We start from the raw sequence: 23,068 nt of genomic DNA, 5'->3' as shown, positions 1-23,068 counted from the left end.
CATAGACCACAGGTTAAAAAATTGGACCTAATATGAAAATTGTAGTCTATTAAGTTAATTAGATGGTAATTGGGCTTAACTTAAATTTAATATAGACCTAATAGGCTTTGCCATTGCTTAATTACAATCGGGTCATGATTAGGTTTAAGATCACATAATTAGACCTTTGTATAAAAAGTAGTCCATATAGGCTTAAGGCTTGGAATCAAAGGATAACTTGTAAAATAGGCTAGACTAGGAAAAGTCTTATACATAATAAATTAGTAAAATAGATTAATTAAATATGGGTTGGTCTTAATAAAATGGGCTAAACATAACCTTACATGCTGTAATGTTTGATGTGTAGAAATATAATTTTTATATTTATATGGAATAGCCTGTTAAACAATAAAATCAAGGACAAAAATACACAAATAAGAAAGTTTTCTTTTGGATCCATCTCTAGATGTGGCGAAGCTTCCTTATAGAATTGAGAAACGCCAATCAAGTAGAAAAAGCATCCCAGAGAATTACTCAGGTGGCGACTTTCATCTCTGCACTAGTGTTTATGATTAGTTAGCATGTTCCTATTAGGCTGAAAAGCCTTATAGTGTCGTAGTCACTAAAGACATTTGGGTGCACGCCCAAAACTGCCGCCCACACTACTGTTAGATGAAAAGATGAAAACCAAAGATCTTATCAATGTTGTTCTTCAGCAGAAAACACAAAGTTATGAAGCTGAGATTCGTGGATTGTTAAGTGAATATTATAGTGTGAATGAGGCGTAAGCTATTTTGAAGGTGGAGAGAAACAAAATAAATGGTACAAAAGATGGAATTGAGAAGGTCTTCTTTGTATGGAGATTTTTTTTATAAACACTTTGTTATTTGTCTTAATATATTTGCTATTGGAAGGCAAGAAAGAATTCTAGGCAATGTATTAATGCTTCTTAAGAGTAATAAAGATATGAAATTTTCTCATGCATTTCTCTTGCTACATTAATTACCAGAATTCTTGAATCATTCATTAGAAATTTTGAGTTCATACAAAATCTAAGTATCCCAAAATATAACCCTTAAATACATTATGTAATTACAATGCCTTAAGCTAGGCCTGTCGAAACACAACTCAAAAAAGGCATATATAATGCCACAAAATCACTGTATTTGCTTTCTGTCCATATAGCATAGGCTAATATAACAAAAAAAGTCAATAATTGTTTTGCTTCAATTGAACTTAGGGCAGGGAATTCTTGTGCATGCGATTGGTGATTATGTATTTGGTCCTCCTATATCACCCTCTTTTGTAACCATTGATCTTTGACTTCTTAGGTTCAGATCATTATCTTGGGTAGGAAATAACTATCTAGCTATTCTGCTAGTTGATGCTTGGTCAGTCCTGTTTGCTTGCCCTTCAGATGTAGCTTGTCAAGGGGAGCATGAGATGTAGAAGTTATTGTAGCTGTAGCTGCAACTACCCTAGTAATATACTGTATCCTGGTTTCTCTAGGCATCTAGCATAAAGAAGAGGATAAATATCAATATCACATCATTACACTTGTATTGGATTTCAAAAGCATACATTACTTACTCTGGAGTATACATTTTCAAATTCTAAAAAATTCTAACTTCATAACCTTGGCTAGTCTATAAAACAACATATGTATTATGAATTACATATACAATATCATGCAAATAAATGAAAAAATGTTTTAGTTAAAAATATTACTAAGTTCCTTTCTCTAAACTCATTAGTCACTGCTTCATCTATTGGCTTTCCTAGTTTTATCAATCTAGGATAAGCATTCTTGGTGCCACTCTAGCCTTTTTTTAGCAGTTGTTGTAGTAATTTCTTCTTTTCTTGGTACGCAAGGCTTATCCTTTGGTTTTTGAGGTGTAGTAGGTTGTGTATTCTTCATTTTGCATGACCTCTTATTATGAGCATATTGAAGACAAATTTGGCACTTCATCTTTATACCAATCCTAGGTAGTTTGTGGAGATTTTTTCTTTCCTTAAATAGGATATTTTCTCCTATTTTTCCTTGTCCTACCAAGTGGTTTGATGAACACTAGTGGCAGTATTGGATCCTCATTGACTTCAAGCCATTCTCTTTTACCATTGATTGGGACTAATGCATTTTGATAAGTTACTAAATATTGCTCCTTCATATAAAATCCATCTACATAGTTCACTGGGTGCTCTCTCAAGTAATGTATGCATGAAATAACATAGCAATAAGGGATTCCATTCAATTTCCAAGCTCTACATGGACATGACTTGTCCACTAGATCAACTACATATTGCTCATCAAAGAAACTGACCTCATACTTCCTACCAATAGTTGGTTTAATATTATAGAACTTTACAAGCTATTTGATCTTTTCTAATTTTTTCCTTATCCTAAGGCAGATTGTGTCTTTGCAAGCATTAATCTCCCTAATAGTCTCATGCATCCTCATTATTAAATGAATCCTTATGTCTTTTAATATTTCAATAATTGGCTTTGTCCTAGACTTTACAATATATCCATTGACAGTCTCACAGATATTTTTATTTATACTATCACACTTTGTGAAAAGCTAGATATAAGAGACTTACAAAACACATGTGGATCCTTTACAATAAAAGCTTCATAAGCTTCAATTGCCACCTTTAAGATCCTTCAACTTTGAATGGAACTAGGCCTCACAAGTGCTCTTTGCAACATCCCAGAATAACTTCCTGAATTTTAGTTCATTGTAAAGCTTTTTTCAGTTGACATAAATATGCCTAACAAAACTATGATGCTCTATATTAGGTGCCAACTTTGTAATAGTATTAATAAGTCCCTGCCAAAGCAAACAAAACCATCATACTAAATTCTGTCTATTACAACAATTTAAAAGATGTCAGAATAATAAAGAGAGTGAAGACTACCTTATGTTAGTCAGACATGCAAGACCACCCAAGTCCATCAATTATACATAGTTCTTCAAATAGAATTATGAAGAACCAAGTCCAAGTTTCCTCATTTTCATGCTTTGCTACAACCCATGCAACATGATACATTTTATTATTTGCATCTTTGCAATAGCAACTAGTAAAGCTCATCCTAGCACTATTTTCAAAAAAAGGCATAAAGACCTAAGAGAATTCTATAACTAGCCAAGTATCCTTTTTAAAGCACTAAACCCAACATAGAACTTCTAAAAAACTTGTCTATCAACAAAATCCAACTTAGTTTTAAACTCAAATCTTTCCTCTTAGTCTATTTTTTCCAGCTTAGCTTGATAAGACTTCAACTTTGCATAATGTTCTTCAAATGACCTTCTAAGTTTGTTTAGAGTCTTCCACTTGCTCTATAACAAATCATCAGGGCCATTGAGACATCATAGGTTAACTTCACATCCTCTTTCATGAGCTTATTAGAATAATTAGGTTTTCTTTTAAATATACCTAGGAACTCCTTTGCCAGCCACATTCACTTGTTTCTTGTCTATTGGTTGGTGCTCTAGGACAGTTGTGCTCGCCAATATAAATTTTAATCATAAATGTGTCTTCATCTTTGAGCTTACTTTTATACATCCTCTAACTACAACCATCAATATACCTACCATCCATTTTTTCCCACCACTTCTCTTTCATGTGATGTTATATCCATTCAAAATAGCTTAGGTCTAAATAGCATATTTGCATTCATTTACATCTTTGAATCTTAACCATATTCCCAACTCCAAATTCTTATGGTCACAGTTAGAGGCATACACCTTCAACCTAACTTTCCTAGACTTATGTGGACTTAGATCTCCTTCTTCACTTGACACTGGAGTCATTACTGAATCATTAGAGCTAGTAGATTCACTTTTATATCCACTTTTTCTTACTCTATCTCCTCACATTTAGTTGCCAACTTATGTTGTGAAGGTTTTGTTATTGTTGCAACTCCTTTGTTAATTCTTCTTTTACTATCTTTGGCCTTCTCTTTCCCAGTAGCTAGTATCATTTTCCATACACTGGTTGCTTGGTTGTCATCATGTGTCCTTGCCCATCTTAAATTCTTTCTAGCCTGATTGTCCTCTTCATCATCAAAGCTGAAATCACCATCCTCCATGCCATCGTCAGTATCAGCTACTTTAACAAGATAATACTCTAAGTCTTCTTCACTTTCATTGTCACTGTCTTCATGCATATCATTCTCTATATTCACATTCATAGCACCCACTATTATAGAAGCCTCAACAATATCCTCTAGATGAACTCTATTATTATTATCAAAAGAACTTGCTTTCATAGCTTCACCATCCCCCTCATTCTAACCTTTATCCCCTCTCGCATCTACTACGTTATCACCAGTATACTCAGTTTTATGTACATTGTCACAAAATCATTCCTAATGCAATGTAACATATCCATAACACCCCTATCATAATTAAAGAAACAATGCCTAGTACTATTTTTATCCATATAGGCAATCTTTAATATCTTAGCATATCCTAAATCTTTCAAATAAAACTCAATATCCAAATAGCTTATCCAGTCTGTATAAAAACCTTTCAGATCATTAATCTCTCCCTTAACATATTCAATACATATGTCATTCTCAGTAAAAATCCTTCCATGATGAAGTTCAATATCAAATGAATCCATATTGCATTGTCACAGAAACTATATTAAAGCCATGCAACTTAAGTCACAAAAACTATTTTTTAACAAATACTTTCATTAAATTATTTTTAACCAAACATAAACTCAAGTTACTTAGTTTCATCAGTAGAAAAAGAAAATTTAAAATGCAAGTAGCATGGAATGTATCTGTAGTTGTCAGTAATGGAATGTGAGACCTCAATCCAATGGTTGCCACAATACCCACAAAACCCAACTTTCGATTCTTCGGTTACCAGTACACCAACAAAATTCTAAGCTTCAATTGAACAACCAATGTTACCTTAGGAGACCACTATAACACTTTCTCTCAAGTACATACAAGCTCTCACTTTTTAATTTCAACTTTTCTATGTAGTTGTCAAAGTTAGGGTTAGAGCAGAAATAGTTTAATTTTTCCCCTTCTATTGTTATGCAAAACACACCGTTTTGATTAGTCAGCTTAGTTTTTGCTGATTCATCAAGTAAATTCATTTTTTCTCTTTTCGGGTTCTAGTTGCCACGTAAGCAACTCTCACCAATGATTTTGAAAAGAACTCTCAGAATAGTAAAAGAGAAAAGAAATTACAAAGTTGGGAGTTAGACTGCGACTTTTGTAACAATTGATTAAAAATAAAAAATATTAAAAATTTAAGAGTTATTTGGTAAATTGGTCTTTCCTTTTACATTATAATAAAAATAGAAATTACCTGAATTAGGGAGTAATAGGAATCGCTTCCATATGTACATATTCCCTCTCAATTCAAAACCTGCTGCCCCTTAGACTTGGTCCAGTCTAATATCCAACAACCCATCTTCTTAATTATAATTTATCGTTATCTCCTTTCTCTATGATTTTGAGGTCTTTGCTCATCTTCCTTCATGCTCTAGCTGAACCATCGACAACTTTTCATCCATTGACTTTCCCATGGTTGCATAATTCAACGTTCTGCCACATAAAAATAAATAACCTTTGTGTTGGGTTAGTTCTCTTAGTTCCTTATTTTTAACATAAATTTCTCCTTGTAAAGATCGACTTTATCTCATGATCTGGTCAATTTTTTTTTTTCTTTTGATACATATTAAAGGTAATTATCTAGTTTTGAATTTTGCATATAGTCTCAGCAATGATTTAACTGTTGCAGGTGGTTTTGCTTGGTTTATGCAGAATATATTTTGATCGCATCAGTAATATTGTGGTTCTACTATATATATAATTATGATCGTCTTCTAGTTCTATGGAATGCTTTTTGAATTGTCCGAATGTATTAGCTGATTATATCTCGATTACCACTGGTTTGAATGATAGTCATTTAGGAATGAATTATTTGAATTTTACACGATGTAACTATTTATATGAAAATATTGCTGGAGCTGTAGTGGTCATTTTGGTATGCATTCTCATGCTTATGCAATCCCCTACACTTGTAAGAATGCCCAACTTGGTACATCTGTTTCAAACATTTTTATTTTATTTACTAACTGAAAAATATGATCTCTTATACCAATTTTAATGTTATCATATGGATATAAATATTTTTTTGCATTTTAAATTTTTTATTATAAAATTTATTTCTTTTTAATCATTCAGTTTTATTTCACTGCAGTTTAGTTATTTTGGCAATTAAAAATTAACACGTCACCTTTTTTAAAATTATTTTCTTACCATTAGCTATTTTTAGGACATGTCAATCTTCCATTTGCAAATGTGATTAAAAATTGAAAAACAATTAAAATTAAATGATTTAAATGAAACAAATTGAAATTTTATGAGTAAAAAGGTAACATATTATAAAGTTTAACAACCATTTGTATCATATGTTTTTTTTCTTTCTTACTTTTGGGTTTCATTTTCGTATTATAAATGTCCAGATCTCCTAACGTGAGATAGGGGTGAAGCGTGTCTTAGTGACCGGAGGTGCTGGTTATATAGGTTCTCACGCTGCACTTCGACTGTTGAAGGATTCTTACCGTTGTCCAGATCTCCTAACGTGAGCTAGGGGTGAAGCGTGTCTTAGTGACCGGAGGTGCTGGTTATATAGGTTCTCACGCTGCACTTCGACTGTTGAAGGATTCTTACCGTTGTCACCATAGTGGTATTTACAGCTCCATAACATGGAAAACTCATGTTTATTATGTACGTAGTCTCCTATGGATGAATTTATTATATGCTATCTTGGTTGTCAGGACAACCTATCTCGTGGGAATTTTGTTGCTGTTAAAGTTCTTCAAAAGCTATTTCCAGAGCCTGGCCGATTGCAGCTCATACATGCTGACTTAGGAGATGCAAAAGTCATATCTACATGATAGTAATTAAGACTAACATGCATGTCTACATATGTATATACAAGTGTTCCATTTCTTTTTCCCTTAATAACATCTTAATTAGGTAAACAAAATCTTTGCTGAAAATGCATTTGATGCGGTCATGCATTTTGCTGCTGTTGCTTATATTGGTGAAAGCACGCTCGGACCTCTCAGGTATCCTTCCCTCCGTTTCGACTTTGAACCTGCATAAGTGCTAAAAGTAAATGTTAGGGGGAACACAATGTTTTTGCTACAATACATCTCTGGGGAGTGTTGCTGGCAATTGCTGTCTCGATCACAACATTTCATCAAATACTTTGGTACTTTTAGAGGCAATGGCTGCACATCATGTGAAGACATTGATTTATTCTAGCACCTGTACAACATATGGAGAGCCTGAAAAAATGCCAATTACAGAAGAAACTCATCAAGTAAGATTTTGTATCCTACTTGTGCATGCACCTTTACAATTAGGCTAGCATTATGACGATGCATGTATACTGTAATATAATTCACATTTTGTTTTTCATTAAAAGCCTGATTATTGTATCAGACCAGAGGAATAAGAACTAAATCATTACAATCATCTGGCTGCTCGAGGTGTTCATCAATGGGTGTATATCATTATATTAAATTAGCAATTGCTTTCAGGACCTTTGACCTATTCATCAATGTCAATTTACATTAATATTATGTTCAGTAGAGGACAGACACTGGATTTCGCTTGCTGTGCTCTCTCTGCCTGCTTCCTCTTTGTAATCCCCAGGAAACCTTCATCAATCATCAGGCAGGGAGCCTTGTGCACCGGGGACACTATTTTGATACAGTTTCATAGATAGCCGTCTGTTTTAGAAATGTAGAACAAACCTTGGCTACTAAAAGTGACAAAAAGAAAGAAAAAAGAGGATGAAGTGCAATTATATCTAGGACACACTAGAATTTTTTCTTTGTTTGAATTTGTGAAGTTTATATATTTGATACCTTCATTGACTGTCAATATCCAGCTGTTTCCATTTCCATTTTTCTATAAAACCCTCTAATTTGCACCAGTATATCATTTCAGAAACCAATCAACCCATATGGAAAAGCCAAGAAGATGGCAGAAGATATTATAATCGACTTCTTCAAAACCAATGGCATGGCGTTCATGATACTAAGGTATGTGGTTCTCGATTTCAAGTAATGCTGATGCTAAGTTTTCTTGCTGCTCGTTGTACTTCTTTCAAGGTCTCAGTATAAAGTGTTACAATCTGAAACGGAAGAAGACTGAATGACGACTATCAAAGAAACCTTGGTACAGAAAACTGCCTTCTGGGAAGTAAAATGTCTTACATTTTCCTGTTTTACATTCTACTATCGTGCAAAATTGAAAGGTCAACAATATAATTTAGAGATGGATTATAATTCATTGTGCCATTTAATTGTGGTATAAATAATGATCCTTTGTTGGTATCTTCAGATTAGCTAATCAACTTTCAACAGATGATTATATAGTGCAACAGGAGACTAGATAAGAGCAGAGATTGTCATGTTGACAATCAATTTAAATGGATAAGGGAATTTGATTTATATACTTCTATTTTCCAGATATTTAATGTGATTGGATCAGATCCAGAAGAACATTTAGGTGAATCGCCCAGGCCTGCACTATGCGAGCATGGTCGGATATCTGGTGCTTGTTTTGATGCAGCTAGAGGGATAATACCTGGACTCAAGGTAACTGCAGAACGAAAAATCAAGCTGTGATCTACAACCTGTGCTCAATTGATAATTAATGAATCAGGAAACTCAAGTTGTGTCTATGGTTACAGATTAGAGGAACAGATTACAAAACAGCTGATGGCACCTGTGAACGGGACCGTATTGATATAACTGACCTAGTTAATGCTCATATGAAAGCTCTTGCCCATGCAAAACCAGCCAAGGTCGGGGCATCTACAATGTTGGCACTGGAAAAGGCTATAGAACTCATTTGCTCTAATTAGTTTCTAATTCTCAGCTCCTTCTTGACCATGATACATTCCTATCAAGTCGATGTAATTTCTTTTTTTTTTTTTAATTTCTTTTTCACCCTTGAATTTATATTCTGAGTATTGTGTATTTCCCTTTAATAACAGGTAGATCAGTAAAGGAGTTTGTGGAAGCATGTAAGAAGGCAACAGGTGTGAATATAAAGGTAGATTACCTAAGCCGCTGGCCAGGGGACTATGCTGAAGTTTACAGCGATCCTTCCAAAATCAGGCGTGAGCTAAATTAGACAGCTCAATACATAGACCTTCAAGAGAATTTACAGATAGCATGGAGATGGCAGTCAATCTTTTTTTATTTAATAATATTAATATCCAAATGGTTATGATCACAGTAAATAATAATATCAATTTCTGTAGCCACAATGAGTTTTTATTGTGTCCCAGAAGATATGTAGATTAGTAGGTTGAAAAGTTATAGCACATTTGAAGAATGTAAGGAAGAAGAGTCTGACAGTTAATAGCTGCAACAGCAGCATACCATCTTTAGCAGTTTATCATACTGAAAATTGAATATTCTGAAATAGTTTCAAATATATATGAAACGAGTTGGAAAGGAATTTTTCCTTGTTTTCTCAGTTTAAAGTGAAGAGGAGATTGTTTTGCCTTTACAGATGGAAGTTTAGAGCTAAATGACATGTTTAGCTGAGAGTTTCCGAAGCTTCTGAATATGCATAGCTATTTTCCTGTGATTTCATTATTATTCTGTGGAACGCAGAACTGTACAGTGTCTATCATAATGCTTCCTTGAACATGTTAGGAAACAGATCAGTGTACACCATATTTTAGCAATTCAAATCAGTTTTGTAAGCCAGATCTATCTCAGCGTGGAAGTCTGTTGACAGTCCCTTTTCTTGTACTTGTATCAGCTGTTAATTTTCTTCGAGCACTCATTTAAAATTTATATATTGCCCAAAAACAAGTTGTCTTTTATTCTGAAAACCACTTTAAGCCCACTGATGCAATGCATAACCAAAACACGAAAAATAACTGCATTAAGAAGCAAAACGAGTAAAATACATACATTTATGTACACTAGCAGAAAAATTGCTAGAGGAAAACTGTATCTTGTGATGTACAAGAGGGTAATAGAATACATATGGATAAAAAATGAATAAAATATCTTGACGAATAGAAAAGGGTTAATGCACCTGCTTAGCCTGGTGACAAGTGAATATATCAACTTGAGTAAAGTCTTAAGTTCAAATCATCATCCCCTAATTTGTATCAAAAAATAGAAAAGGCTAAACAATAGTTGAAACCAAAATCCGACATTGCTAAGAAGTAACAAAATTAAAGGGCATTTAATTGTGGAGTGACCCAAACCGAATTAGCTTAGACTATTTGGGTGAAAGTGAACTTATTTATAAGCTCATTTTCAATTTGATAAAATACATTTCACTTGAACCATTTTGAATTTAATTTACACCAACACTTTACCAAATTGTAAGGCCAATGACAATTTAACAGTAATAATTGTCAAACTGAGATTTCAAACATGCGAACAGTGTTTCTCATTTGAGCAGTTAAGGTTTGTAGAGTTTCATGAATATCTGCTGATGTGGACCAAGTTAAGTTGTCAGAGAGAAAGGTATGTACCTGATTTTTCAGTTCAACCCAGCTGCAGCCCGGTAGCTTCCTCGTGCTAATCTCTTTCATTATTAACCTTACCTCCTGTACTTCACTCCATCTTCCTGCCTCAGCATGCATGTTTGACAAGAGCACATAATGTGATGTACTGTTAGGTTCAAATTTCAACAACTTCTGAGCAGCAAATTTTCCAAGTTCCAAATTCCTATGCATCCGGCAAGCACCAAGCAATGCACCCCAGACACCAGCATTGGACTTGATTTTCATTCTCTTCACCATTTCAAAAGCCTCATCTAACCTTCCCGCCCGCCCAAGCAAGTCAACAATGCAAGCATAGTGCTCAGCCAATGATTCAATTCCATACACCTGAGTCATACAATGAAATAATTCCAAACCCTGATCAATAAGGCCAGCATGACTACATGCAGATAAAATACCAATGAAAGTGACTTGATCAGGAACCACCCCTGCTAACTTCATCTCCTCAAAGAGAGTAAGTGCCTCTTCTCCACATCCATTTAAAGCATACCCACCAATCAAAGAATTCCAAGACACAACATCAGCATTACAAATGCCTTTGAATACAAGCTTGGCTTCCAGAATTTTTCCACATTTAGCATACATGGTGATCAAAGCATTGCAGACAAACAAATCATTTATATAACCACTCTTAATAACAAGATGGTGAAGCTGCCTGCCAACTTGCAGAGCTGCAACAATAGCACATGAACTGAGCGCACAAGCAAAGGTAGATTGATCAGGTTTCTTTCCTTCATGTTGCATCAGCACAAAACACCACAGTGCATCCAAATACATTCCATGTAGCATGAAACCCGAAATTAATGAATTCCAGGAAACTAAATTCCTCTCTCCCATCTCTTTAAAGACCTTCAGAGCTCTTTCCATTTGTCCTACTTGAGCATAAGCAGCAACCATAGTATTCCATGAAACTATGTCCTTTTTGACCATCTGTTCAAATAGATGGATAGCTTCATCCACTCTTCCACACTGTGTATAGCCTGCAAGCATAGTGTTGAAGCAAACCATGTCAGGGGTGCCTATCTCATTGAAGATTTGTCTTGCTTCATCTATTTTATTATATTTTATATAACCAGATATCATTGCTGTTTGGGCAGCAATGTTCTTGTAAGGCAATTTACTCAATGTTTTCCTTGCTTCATCAAGCTTACCAGCACGAACATACCCATTAATCATCGTAGTCCATGACACAGAATCTCTCTTTGGCATCTCTTCAAATAGCTTCTCTGCCTCATCAATTTGGCGGCTCTGAACATATGCTGAAATCATAGCATTCCAAGAAACTACATTTTTACTAGGCATTTGATCAAACAGCCTCCTAGCTTCCAAAAGCTTTCCCTTTCTTGCAAATCCATATAACATTGTAACCCAAGAAACAATGTTTGGCTCGGGAACTTTTTTAAAAAACTCCCAAGCAGAATCCAAATCACCGAGTTCAACAAACCCATCCACCATCAAATTCCATGAAACTACATCACGCTCCAACATTTCATGAAAAAGCTGTAAAGCTAAACTCATTTGCCCATTTTGGGTATACCCTGCTAACATTGAGTTCCACGAAACTATATTTTTAACTGGCATTTCATTAAACAGCCTCTTTGCGTCATCATATCTGCCTTCCCTGGAATAACCGGAAATCATGGCATTCCAGCAAGCCGCATCTTTCTTATAGTTACAAGGAAGTGAATTCAGAAGTTGTTTAGCCTTTTCAAGCATCCCATTCTGGGTATAGCAAGTAATCATCAAAGTCCACGAAAAAAGGTCTCTACGAGGCATTTTAACAAATAATTCGTAGGCTTCGTCAACCTTATTATTGTGCAAATAGCCGGCAATCATGGTATTCCAAGATACCAAGTTTCTGCAAGGCATTTTATCAAACAGAACGCGTGCGTCTATAACTCTACCATTTTTCGCATAGGCAGATATCATGGAATTGTACGTAACAGTGTTCCTTTGAGACATTCCTAAAAAAATTCTGATGGCATCTTCGATCCGACCGCATTTACCCAAATGGGTAATTCTTAGATTTTGTTTAAAGGCATAACTACTTTGGTCGCCAATTGATATTAACCTTCTTTTCATGGCTAAAAATTTGGCGGGAAGCTAAAGGAGCATAGAATATATAGTCAGCCTCCAGACAGTGTTGGCTACTACTTTCAGAACCTCCAAGCAAATGGCCCCTGTAACCAATTGAATCCACCAACTTCTATTTTAACTTTTAAGTATCAAATTAACAAATTAGATATACTAAAATTCGTTTCATAAACTAATTAAACTAATATCAATGAAAATCAGATAAAGAAAAACCTATAAAAAGAAAAGAAAAGAAATGAATGAGAAAATCTTATTTTTTTTGTGATATTATTAATTTTCTAACTGATTACAACACAAACGAATGGTTATATAAATACTGTAACTAACAATCACTCAAACCACTCTTATAATGACACTATTCCTCTCTAACAAACTACACGAGCTTACTAACTAACACACTAACCATTCCTAGCATTTCCTCTCAAACTTAGGGTAGAAGGATTTTCTGGTCAATTAAAAATTTTAAAGATTTGGATGGAGTTTAAAAGTTAGAATGTATTTAATAATAATTCTGAAAAATTATGTATAAGTCAATAGGGTATTCGTTATAAATTTTTAAAGACTTTTAAAAAGTCTATAGAAATTAGAAGGTATTCAATTATAACCTTCATAAAGTCTTTAAAAGCAACTTACTATTAAAAAAGTCATTGACTTTTATAAATGTGCTTTTACATACTTTTAATTAATTTTTATGCATTGATATGAATAAAAAATTTTAAAATTTCTCTTTCACTTTCTTTCAAGATTTTAATAAATTTTTCTACAAAAAAAATCATCTTTTTTTTTATTCTCTTATATTATCGTATTCATTTCTCTTTACTATATTCCTAATCTTAAAAAAATATAAGAAATTAGATAAAATTTAAAAACTAAAAATTATTTATTAATAATATTTTCTTATACTCACACATACAAATAAAATTAATTTAAGTTTTTACTCTAATTTTGAAAGGGTCCTCATAAAAATATGAATTTTAAATAGTTTTCTAGATTTTATTAGAAAGACTATTTGGATAATATTTTTTTATTGGTAAACGTGATTATCAATGTATATATTTATTAAATAATTAGTAAGCGTGATTATTATTGTTTAAGTATTTATCAAATAAGTAATAAATAAATATATCGAGTATGATATGAATTTGATGGTTTAATTGGAGACAAATTGTAATATTATAATATATTTTTAAAAAGTTATTCTCTTAACAAAAAAATATATTCAAGTTGTGAGGTATTTAAAAATGATATGAATTTAACACAATAATAAAATAAAGTTTGTTACTTGTGTATGGAGTAACATATAACATTATGTTGAATAATGTTTCATAGAAAAAAAAAAGATGAAAAAAATAGTAAAAGCAAAATGATTAAATTTTTTTTTAAATAATTAAATAATAGAAAAATAATAATATGTGAAAATCAATAAAAGGCTATCAATATCTATAAAAGTATTTCTAAATAAAGTTTGTGAAAGTCATTCATAAAATCATGAACTCTGTAAAAGTCGAAGGTGTATTCAATTAAAACTTTTAATGACTTTAATGGAGTTTAATAGTTATGGTGTATTCAATAGTAATTATGAAAAACTCTATATAAGTCATGGGATATTCAATATAGACTGGCTAAACTTTTGTATTTTGCCTCTGTACTGGACCTTGACACAGTAGATTGCTTCTTAGAATTCCAAGAAAGAAGGTTGTCTCCAATAAGAACACAGAAACCCAAAGTAGACCTCCTATCATTAGGATCAGAGGCCCAATCAGCATCACTGAATCCAATAACATCAAGATGATTGGATCTTTTTAAATGCAAGCCATATTGCAATGTGCTATTTAAGTATCAAAGGATTCTTTTCATAGCTTTATAGTGATCTTCTTAAAGATTTTGCATGAATTGGCGCACTTTATTAACACTATAGGAGATCTCAAGTCTAGTTATGGTCACATACTATAAAGCACTAACAGTACTCTTATATAATTGGACATCATCAATTGGTTTAGAACCAGAGGCAGAAAGTTTGAGACTACTAACCATAGGAGTGCTAATCCCTTTGCACAACATCCTGGTCTTTTGAAGCAAATTAGAAATGCACTTGAACTGAGACAAGTGCAAGCCTTTAGTTGTGGAATGGACTTGAATGCCAAGAAAGTAACTAACCTTTCCAAGATCCTTGAGAGCAAATGGTTGATTTAGTTGAGTAATCAAGACTTGAATCTTATTAGAATTACCATTTGTCACTAGTATGTCATCAATATATACTAGGAATAAGTGACATTTACATTGGAAATTTTAATAAATAAAGACTGATTAGATTTGGAGGAATGAAAACCGAGTTTGATCAAAGCACTATGAAGCTTCTTAAACCAAGCTCTTGAAGCCTATTTGAGACCACCTTCTGCAACTTATACAAAATAAAAATGAGAAGAACCAATAAATCCTTTTAGTTGTTGCATATAAACCTCCTCTTGCAGATCACCATTGAAGAATGCATTATTTACATCTAATTGTTGAATCTGCCAGTTGTTTTTCAAAGAAATTGTGAGAACAATAGGGCTAAAAATCTCATTAAAGTCAAAGCCAGCTTTCTAATGAAAGCCTTTAGCTACCATTCTTGCCATGTACTTAGCAATAACGCCATCTGGATTTTTTTTCACTTTGAACAACTATTTACAACCAGTTGGTTGTTTGTCAGCATGTAAGGGTACAAGGGGCCAAGTATGATTTTACAAAAGAGCAGTCTATTCATCCATCATTGCAGCTTACCATTATGGATGAAGAAGAGCTAACTTAACAGTAGTAGGTTCCTTCACATTGACAAAAAAAATTGGGCTTATGAATCCCTGCCTTAGCCTTTGTGATCATTGAATGAGCATTACCAATAAAAGGAGCAACAGGTGCAGGAACACTGAGTTGCAAAGAAACTTGAGTAGAACCACCACCAGGAGTAGCTTATATTGAGTCAATAGTTGAAGTAGACTAACCTAATGCCATAAAGCTTGTAACAAGAGAAGACATATTTCTAGTAGACACAATATCATCAGTAATAGGAGAAAGAGATGCAATAGTATTAGGAATAGCAAAGTCCATATCAACAGATGGAATGTTTACTTAAGATGATGGTCTGAAAGAAGAAATAAGAGGACTAGAAGAAGGAAATGATGAAATAAAATTATAAAAGGATGAAACATAAGGAAGTGAAGAACATTTTGCAAAAGGAAATGATGCCTCATTAAATTTTACATCTCTAAATATATATAACCTGCTTGATGAATCTAAGCATTTATAGCCTTTGTGATTGAGATTAAAGCCAGTAAAAGTAAATGGTGTACTTCTAAACTGCAGTTTGTGTTTATTATAAGGTTTGGTACTTGGATAACAAGTGCAACCAAACACTTTCAGAAATAAATAATTGGGTTTTACTTTGTAAAGAACTTCATAAGTTGACTTACCATTAAGCACGGAAGTAGGCAAAAGCTTCATCCCAATACTTGAAAGGAACTTATGACTTTGCTAAAATATATAAACCATGTTCTAGTATAGTGTGGTGCTTTCTTTTAGTAAGACCATTATGTATTTATGTGTAAGGACAAGATATCCTGTGGTGAATACCATTTTCAATAAGATGGTTAATGAAGGCTCGGTACTCCCCTCCCTAATCTGTTGAATAACTTTTAGTTTAGTACCAAGTTGCAACTCAACATGTGTTTTAAAATTCAGAAAAGTTTGAAAAGCATCTGACTTATTCCTTAGCATATATATCCAAAAAAATCTAGAATGAGCATCAACGAAGGAGATATAGTTAAAGTATCCACTGCTAGACTATATAGGAGAGGCACTCCACAAGTTTGAGTGAACAAGATCTAAAGGCTGATGATATTTTGTTGTAGATAAAGCAAATGGAAAATTGTAAATTTTAGGACGAACGAAAAGGTATCACCTGAGACTCAACCTAAAGAAGAGCATTTTTGAAGTTACATTAAGGAAGCTGTTAGGGCATATAGTAAGTTAGCGAGTTATAGAGATCGATCCAGAGAAAGTCAAAACCATTTAAGAGATGCCAGCATCGAAGATAGAGAAAGAGGTCAAAGGTTTCCTAGGACATTTGTAATACATCAGTAGATTCATTTCGAAGCTCACAATGGTCTGTGATCCTATCTTTAAGCTTTTAAGAAAACATCAACCCGTTGTAAAGGATGAATATTGTCAGAAGGCCTTCGACAGAATCAAGGAGTATTTGATGAAGCCACTAGTACTCAAGTTGCCGAAGGATGGCAAGCCGCTTATCTTTTACTTAGCCTTAGAAGAGGAAGCTATAGGGGCAATGCTACCATAAAGCAGACCCAATGATGTAGAGCATGCGGTCTATTATCTCAAGAAGAAGTTGTTGCCATACGAGTCAAAGTAAAATCCCATGGAAGAGACATGCCTAACCATAATATGGATTACAATAAAATTGAGGCACTACCTTCAGTCTTATAAAGTGCAAGCAATTTTAAAAATAGACCCTCTAAACTACCTATTTGAAACTCCATCTCTTACAAAAAAAGCTGGCTAGATAGTTGGTGCTCCTAACAGAGTTCAACATTGAGTACATCACTAAGAAGGTAGTCAAAGGTAGGGTTGTAGCTAAGTTTCTAGCTCATAACGCGATCGAAGGAGATGACCCTTGAGATCTAGAATTTCCTGATAAAAAATTAGGGGCAATTGAGATCCATGAGTGGAAGATGTACTTCGATGGAGCCATGAATGCAAGAGGGGCAGGCTTAGGAGTAGTTCTAATCACGCGAAAAGAGGAGATATTGCCAGTGGCCAAGAGATTGAAATTTGAAGTGACCAATAATATGGCAGAGTATGAAGCGTGTTCATTTGGATTAAAAGCAGTCGTGGTAGCAGGAGCTAAGCATTTGATGGTCTAGGGAGACTCTAGACTGGTAATCCAACAAGCCCCTGTGGAATAGGAAGTAAAAGAAGAGAGGTTGAAGCCATACGTCAACTATCTTAGGACTTTAATGTGCAACTTCTCCAAGTATTCTTTTATACACTTGCCTCAAGACAAGAATCAGATGTCGAATGCACTAGCTACTCTGTCATCTATGTGGATCAATCTCTTGTGACTTTTAATGAAGCTTTTGGTGATTGTGAAATGGAGTGCGCCATGTTATCTAGGGGACCGAGTAATGCAAATTCAGATGGGACCAGAAAAGAAGCTATAGTTCTATGATTTGAAGAGATTCATAGAAAGCAGGGAGCATCTAGAAGAAGCGACCGCCAAGGAAAGGTACGCGCTCCAGATTCAAGGTAGAAACTAAATCAACCATGAGAAAGTCATGTATAGGAGAATGGTTTCGAGTATACAACTCCAATCTATGATTAAAGCGGAAGCTCAAGTAGTGATGGAGGAAATGCATAAAGGAGTATACGGGCCTCATATAAATGGCACAGTATTAACCAAGAAGATCATATGGCAAGGTTATTACTAGTTAACAATGAAGAAGGATTACATAGCGCTAGTGAGGAGATGCTAAGAATGCCAGCTATATAGTGACTTTAGTCACATGCCTCCAATTCAGCTGCACAAACCTAACGTATCCTTGGCCTTTTGTAGCTTGGGGAATCGACATCATCGTCCTTCGGATGGTCATAGGTTCATAATTGTAGTAATTAACTACTTTTCTAAATGGGTCAAAGCTGAGTCATTCACTACTCTGGGGGCAAGGCAGATAGCCAGATTTATAGAAAGGAACCTGATCTATAAATACGGGGTTCCACATCACATCTTAATAGATAACAGGGTAGAGTTCATAGGAGAGATAATGGACCTGCTAGCGTAATACAAGATTGAGTATTATAGGTCTTCTTCGTACAGACCTCAAGCAAATGGAGCAATAGAAGCAACTAATAAGAATCTGAAGAAAATACTTTCAAAGATGGTATGGATTCACAAGGATTGATCATTTCAATTACCCTCTGCATTTTGGGGATATCGGACAACCGAGCAAAAATTGACTAGACAAATGCCATACTTTATGGTTTACGGGACTCAAGCAATCTTTCCAGTTGAGCTAGAGTTGAAATCTTTAAGAGTTGTATTGGAGGCTGAAATATCAGAATACTAGTGGATTGAGCAAAGGTACCAACAATTGGCTTTAGTTGCAAAAGAATGAAAGCTCTATACCACATGTAGTTGTATCAGAAAAGGATAGTCAGGGCATTCAATAAGAAAGTAAAGTAGGAAAGAGTAGAGCTGGTGATCTAATGTTGAAGCATACAAGACTTATCGCATTCGACTCGAGAGGGAGTTCAGGTAGAACTAGGAAGGTCTATACTTGGTAAAGAAGATTCTGCCTATAGGTGCAGCTAAGATTTCAAACCTCGAGGAAACGAGTTCATTAAGCTAATAAACATAAATCGCCTCAAGAAATACCACGTATAAAAAAATAATAAGAATAATAGAAAAAATAGCTTATTGATCGAGAAATCTGAAAAGGCTGGTCAAGCAAAAGTCTGAGAAAAAAAGATAAAATAATCAACTAGAAAATCTAAAAAGACTGGCTAATGACAAGAGTTATATCGTGAAAAATTAAAATATACCCATATGTGCTTTTACAAAATGAATAAAGTTATTTAGAATTATTATCAAACATATATATGTTTATTTATCATTTTAGCACTAACTGAAAGAAAAACAAAGCTAGAAAATTCTAAGCAAAATAAATCAGATCTAAAAAGAAGCATAATTATTTTCTCACCTCTTCACATCTACTTCTGAATCAACATCCTAGATAGAGCAACTACTTCTCGAGTCCACTTAAATCGGGCAAAGCTAGGGGAAGTCAATATCTGAAGCTTCTCTCACAGCTAAGTCTGTAAAAGAAAAAAGAAATAAAAAGAAGAAAAGAAAACGAGCTAAGTTGAAAACCTAAAAGGGCGGCTTAGGCAAAAATAAAGTCTGCTAGGTTGAAAATTTGAAAGGGTGGCTTAGGCAAAAGAAAAATAAATAAAAATAGATTCGGCTGTATGGCCTTCTGATGCAGTTTCTAGCCCGTTTGGCAATCTTTTGGGTGCTTACTTGATTTTTGGTGCACACAAGCTCATACAAATGCAATAACAAAGAGAAATGAGCAAATTGGAACAAGCCAAAACCACATTTTATATCTTTAAAAATCAAAATTATACAAAAAGTCTTAAGTTTTACAAGTGATCAGACGAAAAATACAAAGGAAAGTCAGAAGTCGGAGTTCCCTTCAGAACTATGCATCTCGTCATCCGATTCAGCATCCATCCTTTAGGTCTAGAAGGCTGATAGCTAAAGGTCAGTGTATTGATCCGATGTTGTTGAGCATCAAGCTGATGCTGTCGGTCGTCTATTTGCCCCTGAATCCCTCGTGGTCCCTCTGTTGAAAACCTAAAAAGAGATTAGTTAGCACATTTCATGCATACATGCATACATTTTGCATCTCATAATTTATTTGGGTTCTTAACTGCCAATCTTCACTAAGGACGAAGAACTGTCTCCTTGCAGCACCGACCAGTCGATATACGTTCTCGAACTAATCCCTCTAAACCTGTATTTGGATATATGTTACTAACCTTTCAGGAAAAACCAATAGGTGAAAACACAGAAGAAAAGAATAACTTACATGGGTAAAAATGAACTTTGGCGAAAAATATTAATCCATGTCAAGTCAGCTGTATCACACTGTATGGGCTCCAGTATGAAACCATCGGATCAGGGGGGAGCGAGACAATACCTATAACCATGTCAGACATGGCCGTAGGAGGTGCCTCAGAAGCCACACCAGCAGAAAAGCCCATAACATGGGAAGGCTTGAAGCGTCTGGAGGCTATCCCTCAGTCGGCTCACGAGCAGTAGAAGCCTGGCGGACAAGCTATAAAAAATGAATAAAAGAGTAGTACATGACAAAAAAAAGACAAGAGAACCTAGGTGAATCAGGAAAAATACTTAAGCAATGGCATGATTGCCAAGAGGCACAACCCTTAACAGCTAAGGGATGAATGTGGTATAGTTCGTCAACTGGGATTGGATGGTAAGGTCCTCGGACTCGTCATACCCATTCAAACACTCTGCTAGCTCCTCCTTGGCAAGATTCGTTGTCTAGAACATAGAAAAAGGAGGAGATAATAGGACTCGACATTTGCTGGGACCTCGCTCCTAGCCGTATCCTCTCGCTTAAATACCATGCCCGATAGGCAGGTCCAGCTATTAGCATCCTCCTCTACTCGAGGTCTATCGCGGAGAGCATATAAGGCTCCCATTAGCTGCGCTCTCCCAACCAATCGCTCTGAGTCTGTAAATCAGAAAAGGTGAGTCACAATATAAATAAAGCATGAATATGACTAATGAATTGTATTTACCATGTCCCAGGTCAAACTGTTAATCAACATGCAGCGCACGTGAACTTGTGACCACTCTAGTGTAACAATCCTACTCGAGCCCCGACGACTCAGGCGAGGAAAAGCTCGTGAAATTCAAATGGGTTGTGAGTCCACCAAAAGGCCAAACTCCAAGCTCTAAACCTACAAAATAAAGATTTGGCATGCACAATATCTATATAAAAGGGAACTAATGAAAAGATGTCATATCACAACTTACGTGGATCACGTGCCAAAAACCGCAGATCCTCTTGCTATCTCGAATACTGACGTCCATCTGATCGTATATATATGTGAGAGCTGCAGATCCCTAGTCATAAGAAGAGACCCGATCCAAGTTCTATAGAGGAGATAGGTAATGAAAGTTCAACGAGTTCCCTGAGTTGCCAAACAAGGTCGTACCAAAGAGGTATACAAGAAAAGCTCGGGCCATCTAGTCAACTTCCCAAGCATTTCGAGGAATAAAGCCCCGATAATGGAGAGGGGTGCACTAGTAAGCGATGTATCTCGAGTTCTTGAATGTCGATAAGAACCCGAGTAAGTAGATGATGAAACACTCCCGGACATCGGAACACTGGTGGTGGATCGCATCATCGAAGGGCATAAGCGTGTGTTAGCACCCCTTTTTCGGATAGAAATATTGAGGGAAAACTGAAAAAAGAAAACCTATAATGAGAGTTACTACTTTCTTACATCTCGGGAAGTTGAAGAATAGGCAAATCCAAGGCTAGAGTCGAGGTTAATCCAGCTAGAATTACTTTTTTGAAATCAATTTTGATATAATTGTTAGAAAACATTGAGTTTACGGTTTTCATAAATTCAAGGACCTAATTTTAAGTTTTCCATAAACTTTCCCTATGTAGAGCCAATCAGCTATATATAGAGTCGATTCGGCTGTACATATAGCCGGTCGGTTGGAGAGAGAGCCATTTGACACTCCGACATCATTTTTTAGGACGACTTCACGTTCTGGATACAGATTTTAGAAGGTTTCCTTGACGATAATCATCATTTAATCGATAATTGTTTAAATTTTAAAAATAGAATGAGATATTTATCGATATTCCTAAAATCTATCGCTTTCTTTAAGATTTTCTTTGAAACCCTACCTCTACAAATAGAAAGAGGTGTTTAGGGTTTCAAGAGGAAGGCAAGAATTAAGATTTCATTGAGAGTAATATTAAGAGGGAAGAAACACTGAGAAAGAATCAAAAGAAAACAAAAGAAATTGCACCATCGATCATAATTAGAATTCAAAGTCTCAAGCCATTGAGAAAAGAAGGATTTTAGGAAACCAGCCACTTAAGAAAGACCAGTTTTGGAAATTTTTTCTAAATCACAGAAGGTTTCTCAAAGCCAGATTTGGCTCTGGATTCCTACCTAGTTTTTGTTTCAACTGCTTCCTCATCATCCGAGACTCGCAGGATCTAACATACACGGTGACAACTTAAGGGTTTCTTCCACCATACAGCTACATCAATCATAAGAACTTGTTATTTTGTTCCTTTTTTATCTTTTATTTATTTCTATATTATTTTCTCTTAGAAACATGTTTAGGGTTTTATCTCTGATCAATATGATTAGAATAGAGTTTTTTGAATATGTATGTTAATAGGGTTTTGAATCTCATATTACGAACTATGATTTTTTCTTAGATATGATATTTTATTGATTAGGATTTTTAGATTTACTTAAAAATATATTATAAGATTAATATTTAGTTTTACTCAATATGTTTTGGTAATTAAGCCTAAATAAAAACCCAATTCTTTGTTTTAATAACCTACTGTCAGTTTATAGGATTTTAGGGTTTTTAGAAATTTAGGTTTTTTTAGCTTTTGTAATTCTATTGTCTTTTTAGCTATTTTATCTCATTCTAATTTTGTTTAAACATGTGTACATGTGAAAATCGGCTTTGGAGTGAGAGATTGAACTGGTGAATGAAGGAGAATTGAAGAAAATTGATTGAAATGCACCCCTGGACTTTAGAGCCGATCGACTCACTATAAAAGCCAATT

At 34.7% G+C, this 23,068-nt stretch overlaps 3 protein-coding genes across 9 annotated transcripts; 1 reads left to right on the top strand and 2 right to left on the bottom strand.

Moving 5' to 3' along the window:
• The first annotated feature begins 5,364 nt into the window (after positions 1-5,364).
• LOC8270534 (putative UDP-arabinose 4-epimerase 2) lies at positions 5,365-9,511 on the top strand. Of its 4 annotated transcripts, none has more exons than XR_007214432.1 (7): positions 5,365-5,581; positions 6,472-6,695; positions 6,787-7,080; positions 7,237-7,337; positions 7,970-8,622; positions 8,718-8,942; positions 9,024-9,511. XR_007214432.1 is itself a non-coding variant. In XM_048370121.1 (5 exons), the coding sequence occupies exons 2-5, from the start codon at positions 8,177-8,179 to the stop codon at positions 9,033-9,035; spliced, it is 303 nt and encodes a 100-aa protein (XP_048226078.1). In that variant the 5' UTR covers positions 7,199-7,337; positions 7,970-8,176; the 3' UTR covers positions 9,036-9,511. The 4 variants fall into 4 exon arrangements, 1 of the variants encoding a protein (XP_048226078.1); XR_007214431.1 differs by having other exon boundaries at positions 5,372-5,581; positions 6,787-7,337; positions 7,970-8,064; positions 8,494-8,622; XR_007214430.1 differs by having other exon boundaries at positions 5,367-5,581; positions 6,787-7,337.
• Positions 7,170-13,103, bottom strand: LOC8270533 (pentatricopeptide repeat-containing protein At4g02750). 4 transcript variants are annotated; one of them, XM_048370119.1, is made up of 2 exons: positions 10,533-13,103; positions 7,170-7,302 (listed from the first exon to the last, which is right to left on the bottom strand). In XM_048370119.1, exons 1-2 carry the CDS (start codon positions 12,642-12,644, stop codon positions 7,276-7,278), a joined length of 2,139 nt encoding a protein of 712 aa, XP_048226076.1. In that variant the 5' UTR covers positions 12,645-13,103; the 3' UTR covers positions 7,170-7,275. The 4 variants fall into 4 exon arrangements, with proteins under 4 accessions (XP_048226076.1, XP_015575547.1, XP_048226077.1 ...); XM_015720061.3 differs by lacking the exon at positions 7,170-7,302 and adding an exon at positions 9,537-9,923; XM_048370120.1 differs by lacking the exon at positions 7,170-7,302 and having other exon boundaries at positions 10,058-11,542; positions 11,714-13,103.
• Positions 13,104-14,264: 1,161 nt separating this feature from the next.
• Positions 14,265-15,743, bottom strand: LOC107261369 (uncharacterized mitochondrial protein AtMg00810-like). Its single transcript, XM_015720068.1, has 3 exons — positions 15,638-15,743; positions 14,605-14,914; positions 14,265-14,484 (listed from the first exon to the last, which is right to left on the bottom strand). Exons 1-3 carry the CDS (start codon positions 15,741-15,743, stop codon positions 14,265-14,267), a joined length of 636 nt encoding a protein of 211 aa, XP_015575554.1.
• Between the last annotated feature and the right edge of the window lie 7,325 nt (positions 15,744-23,068).

Source organism: Ricinus communis, chromosome 10 (assembly GCF_019578655.1).
Source record: "Ricinus communis isolate WT05 ecotype wild-type chromosome 10, ASM1957865v1, whole genome shotgun sequence".
In the NCBI taxonomy this organism is placed as follows: domain Eukaryota; kingdom Viridiplantae; phylum Streptophyta; class Magnoliopsida; order Malpighiales; family Euphorbiaceae; genus Ricinus; species Ricinus communis.
This window is presented reverse-complemented; position numbering and strand designations above follow the sequence as displayed.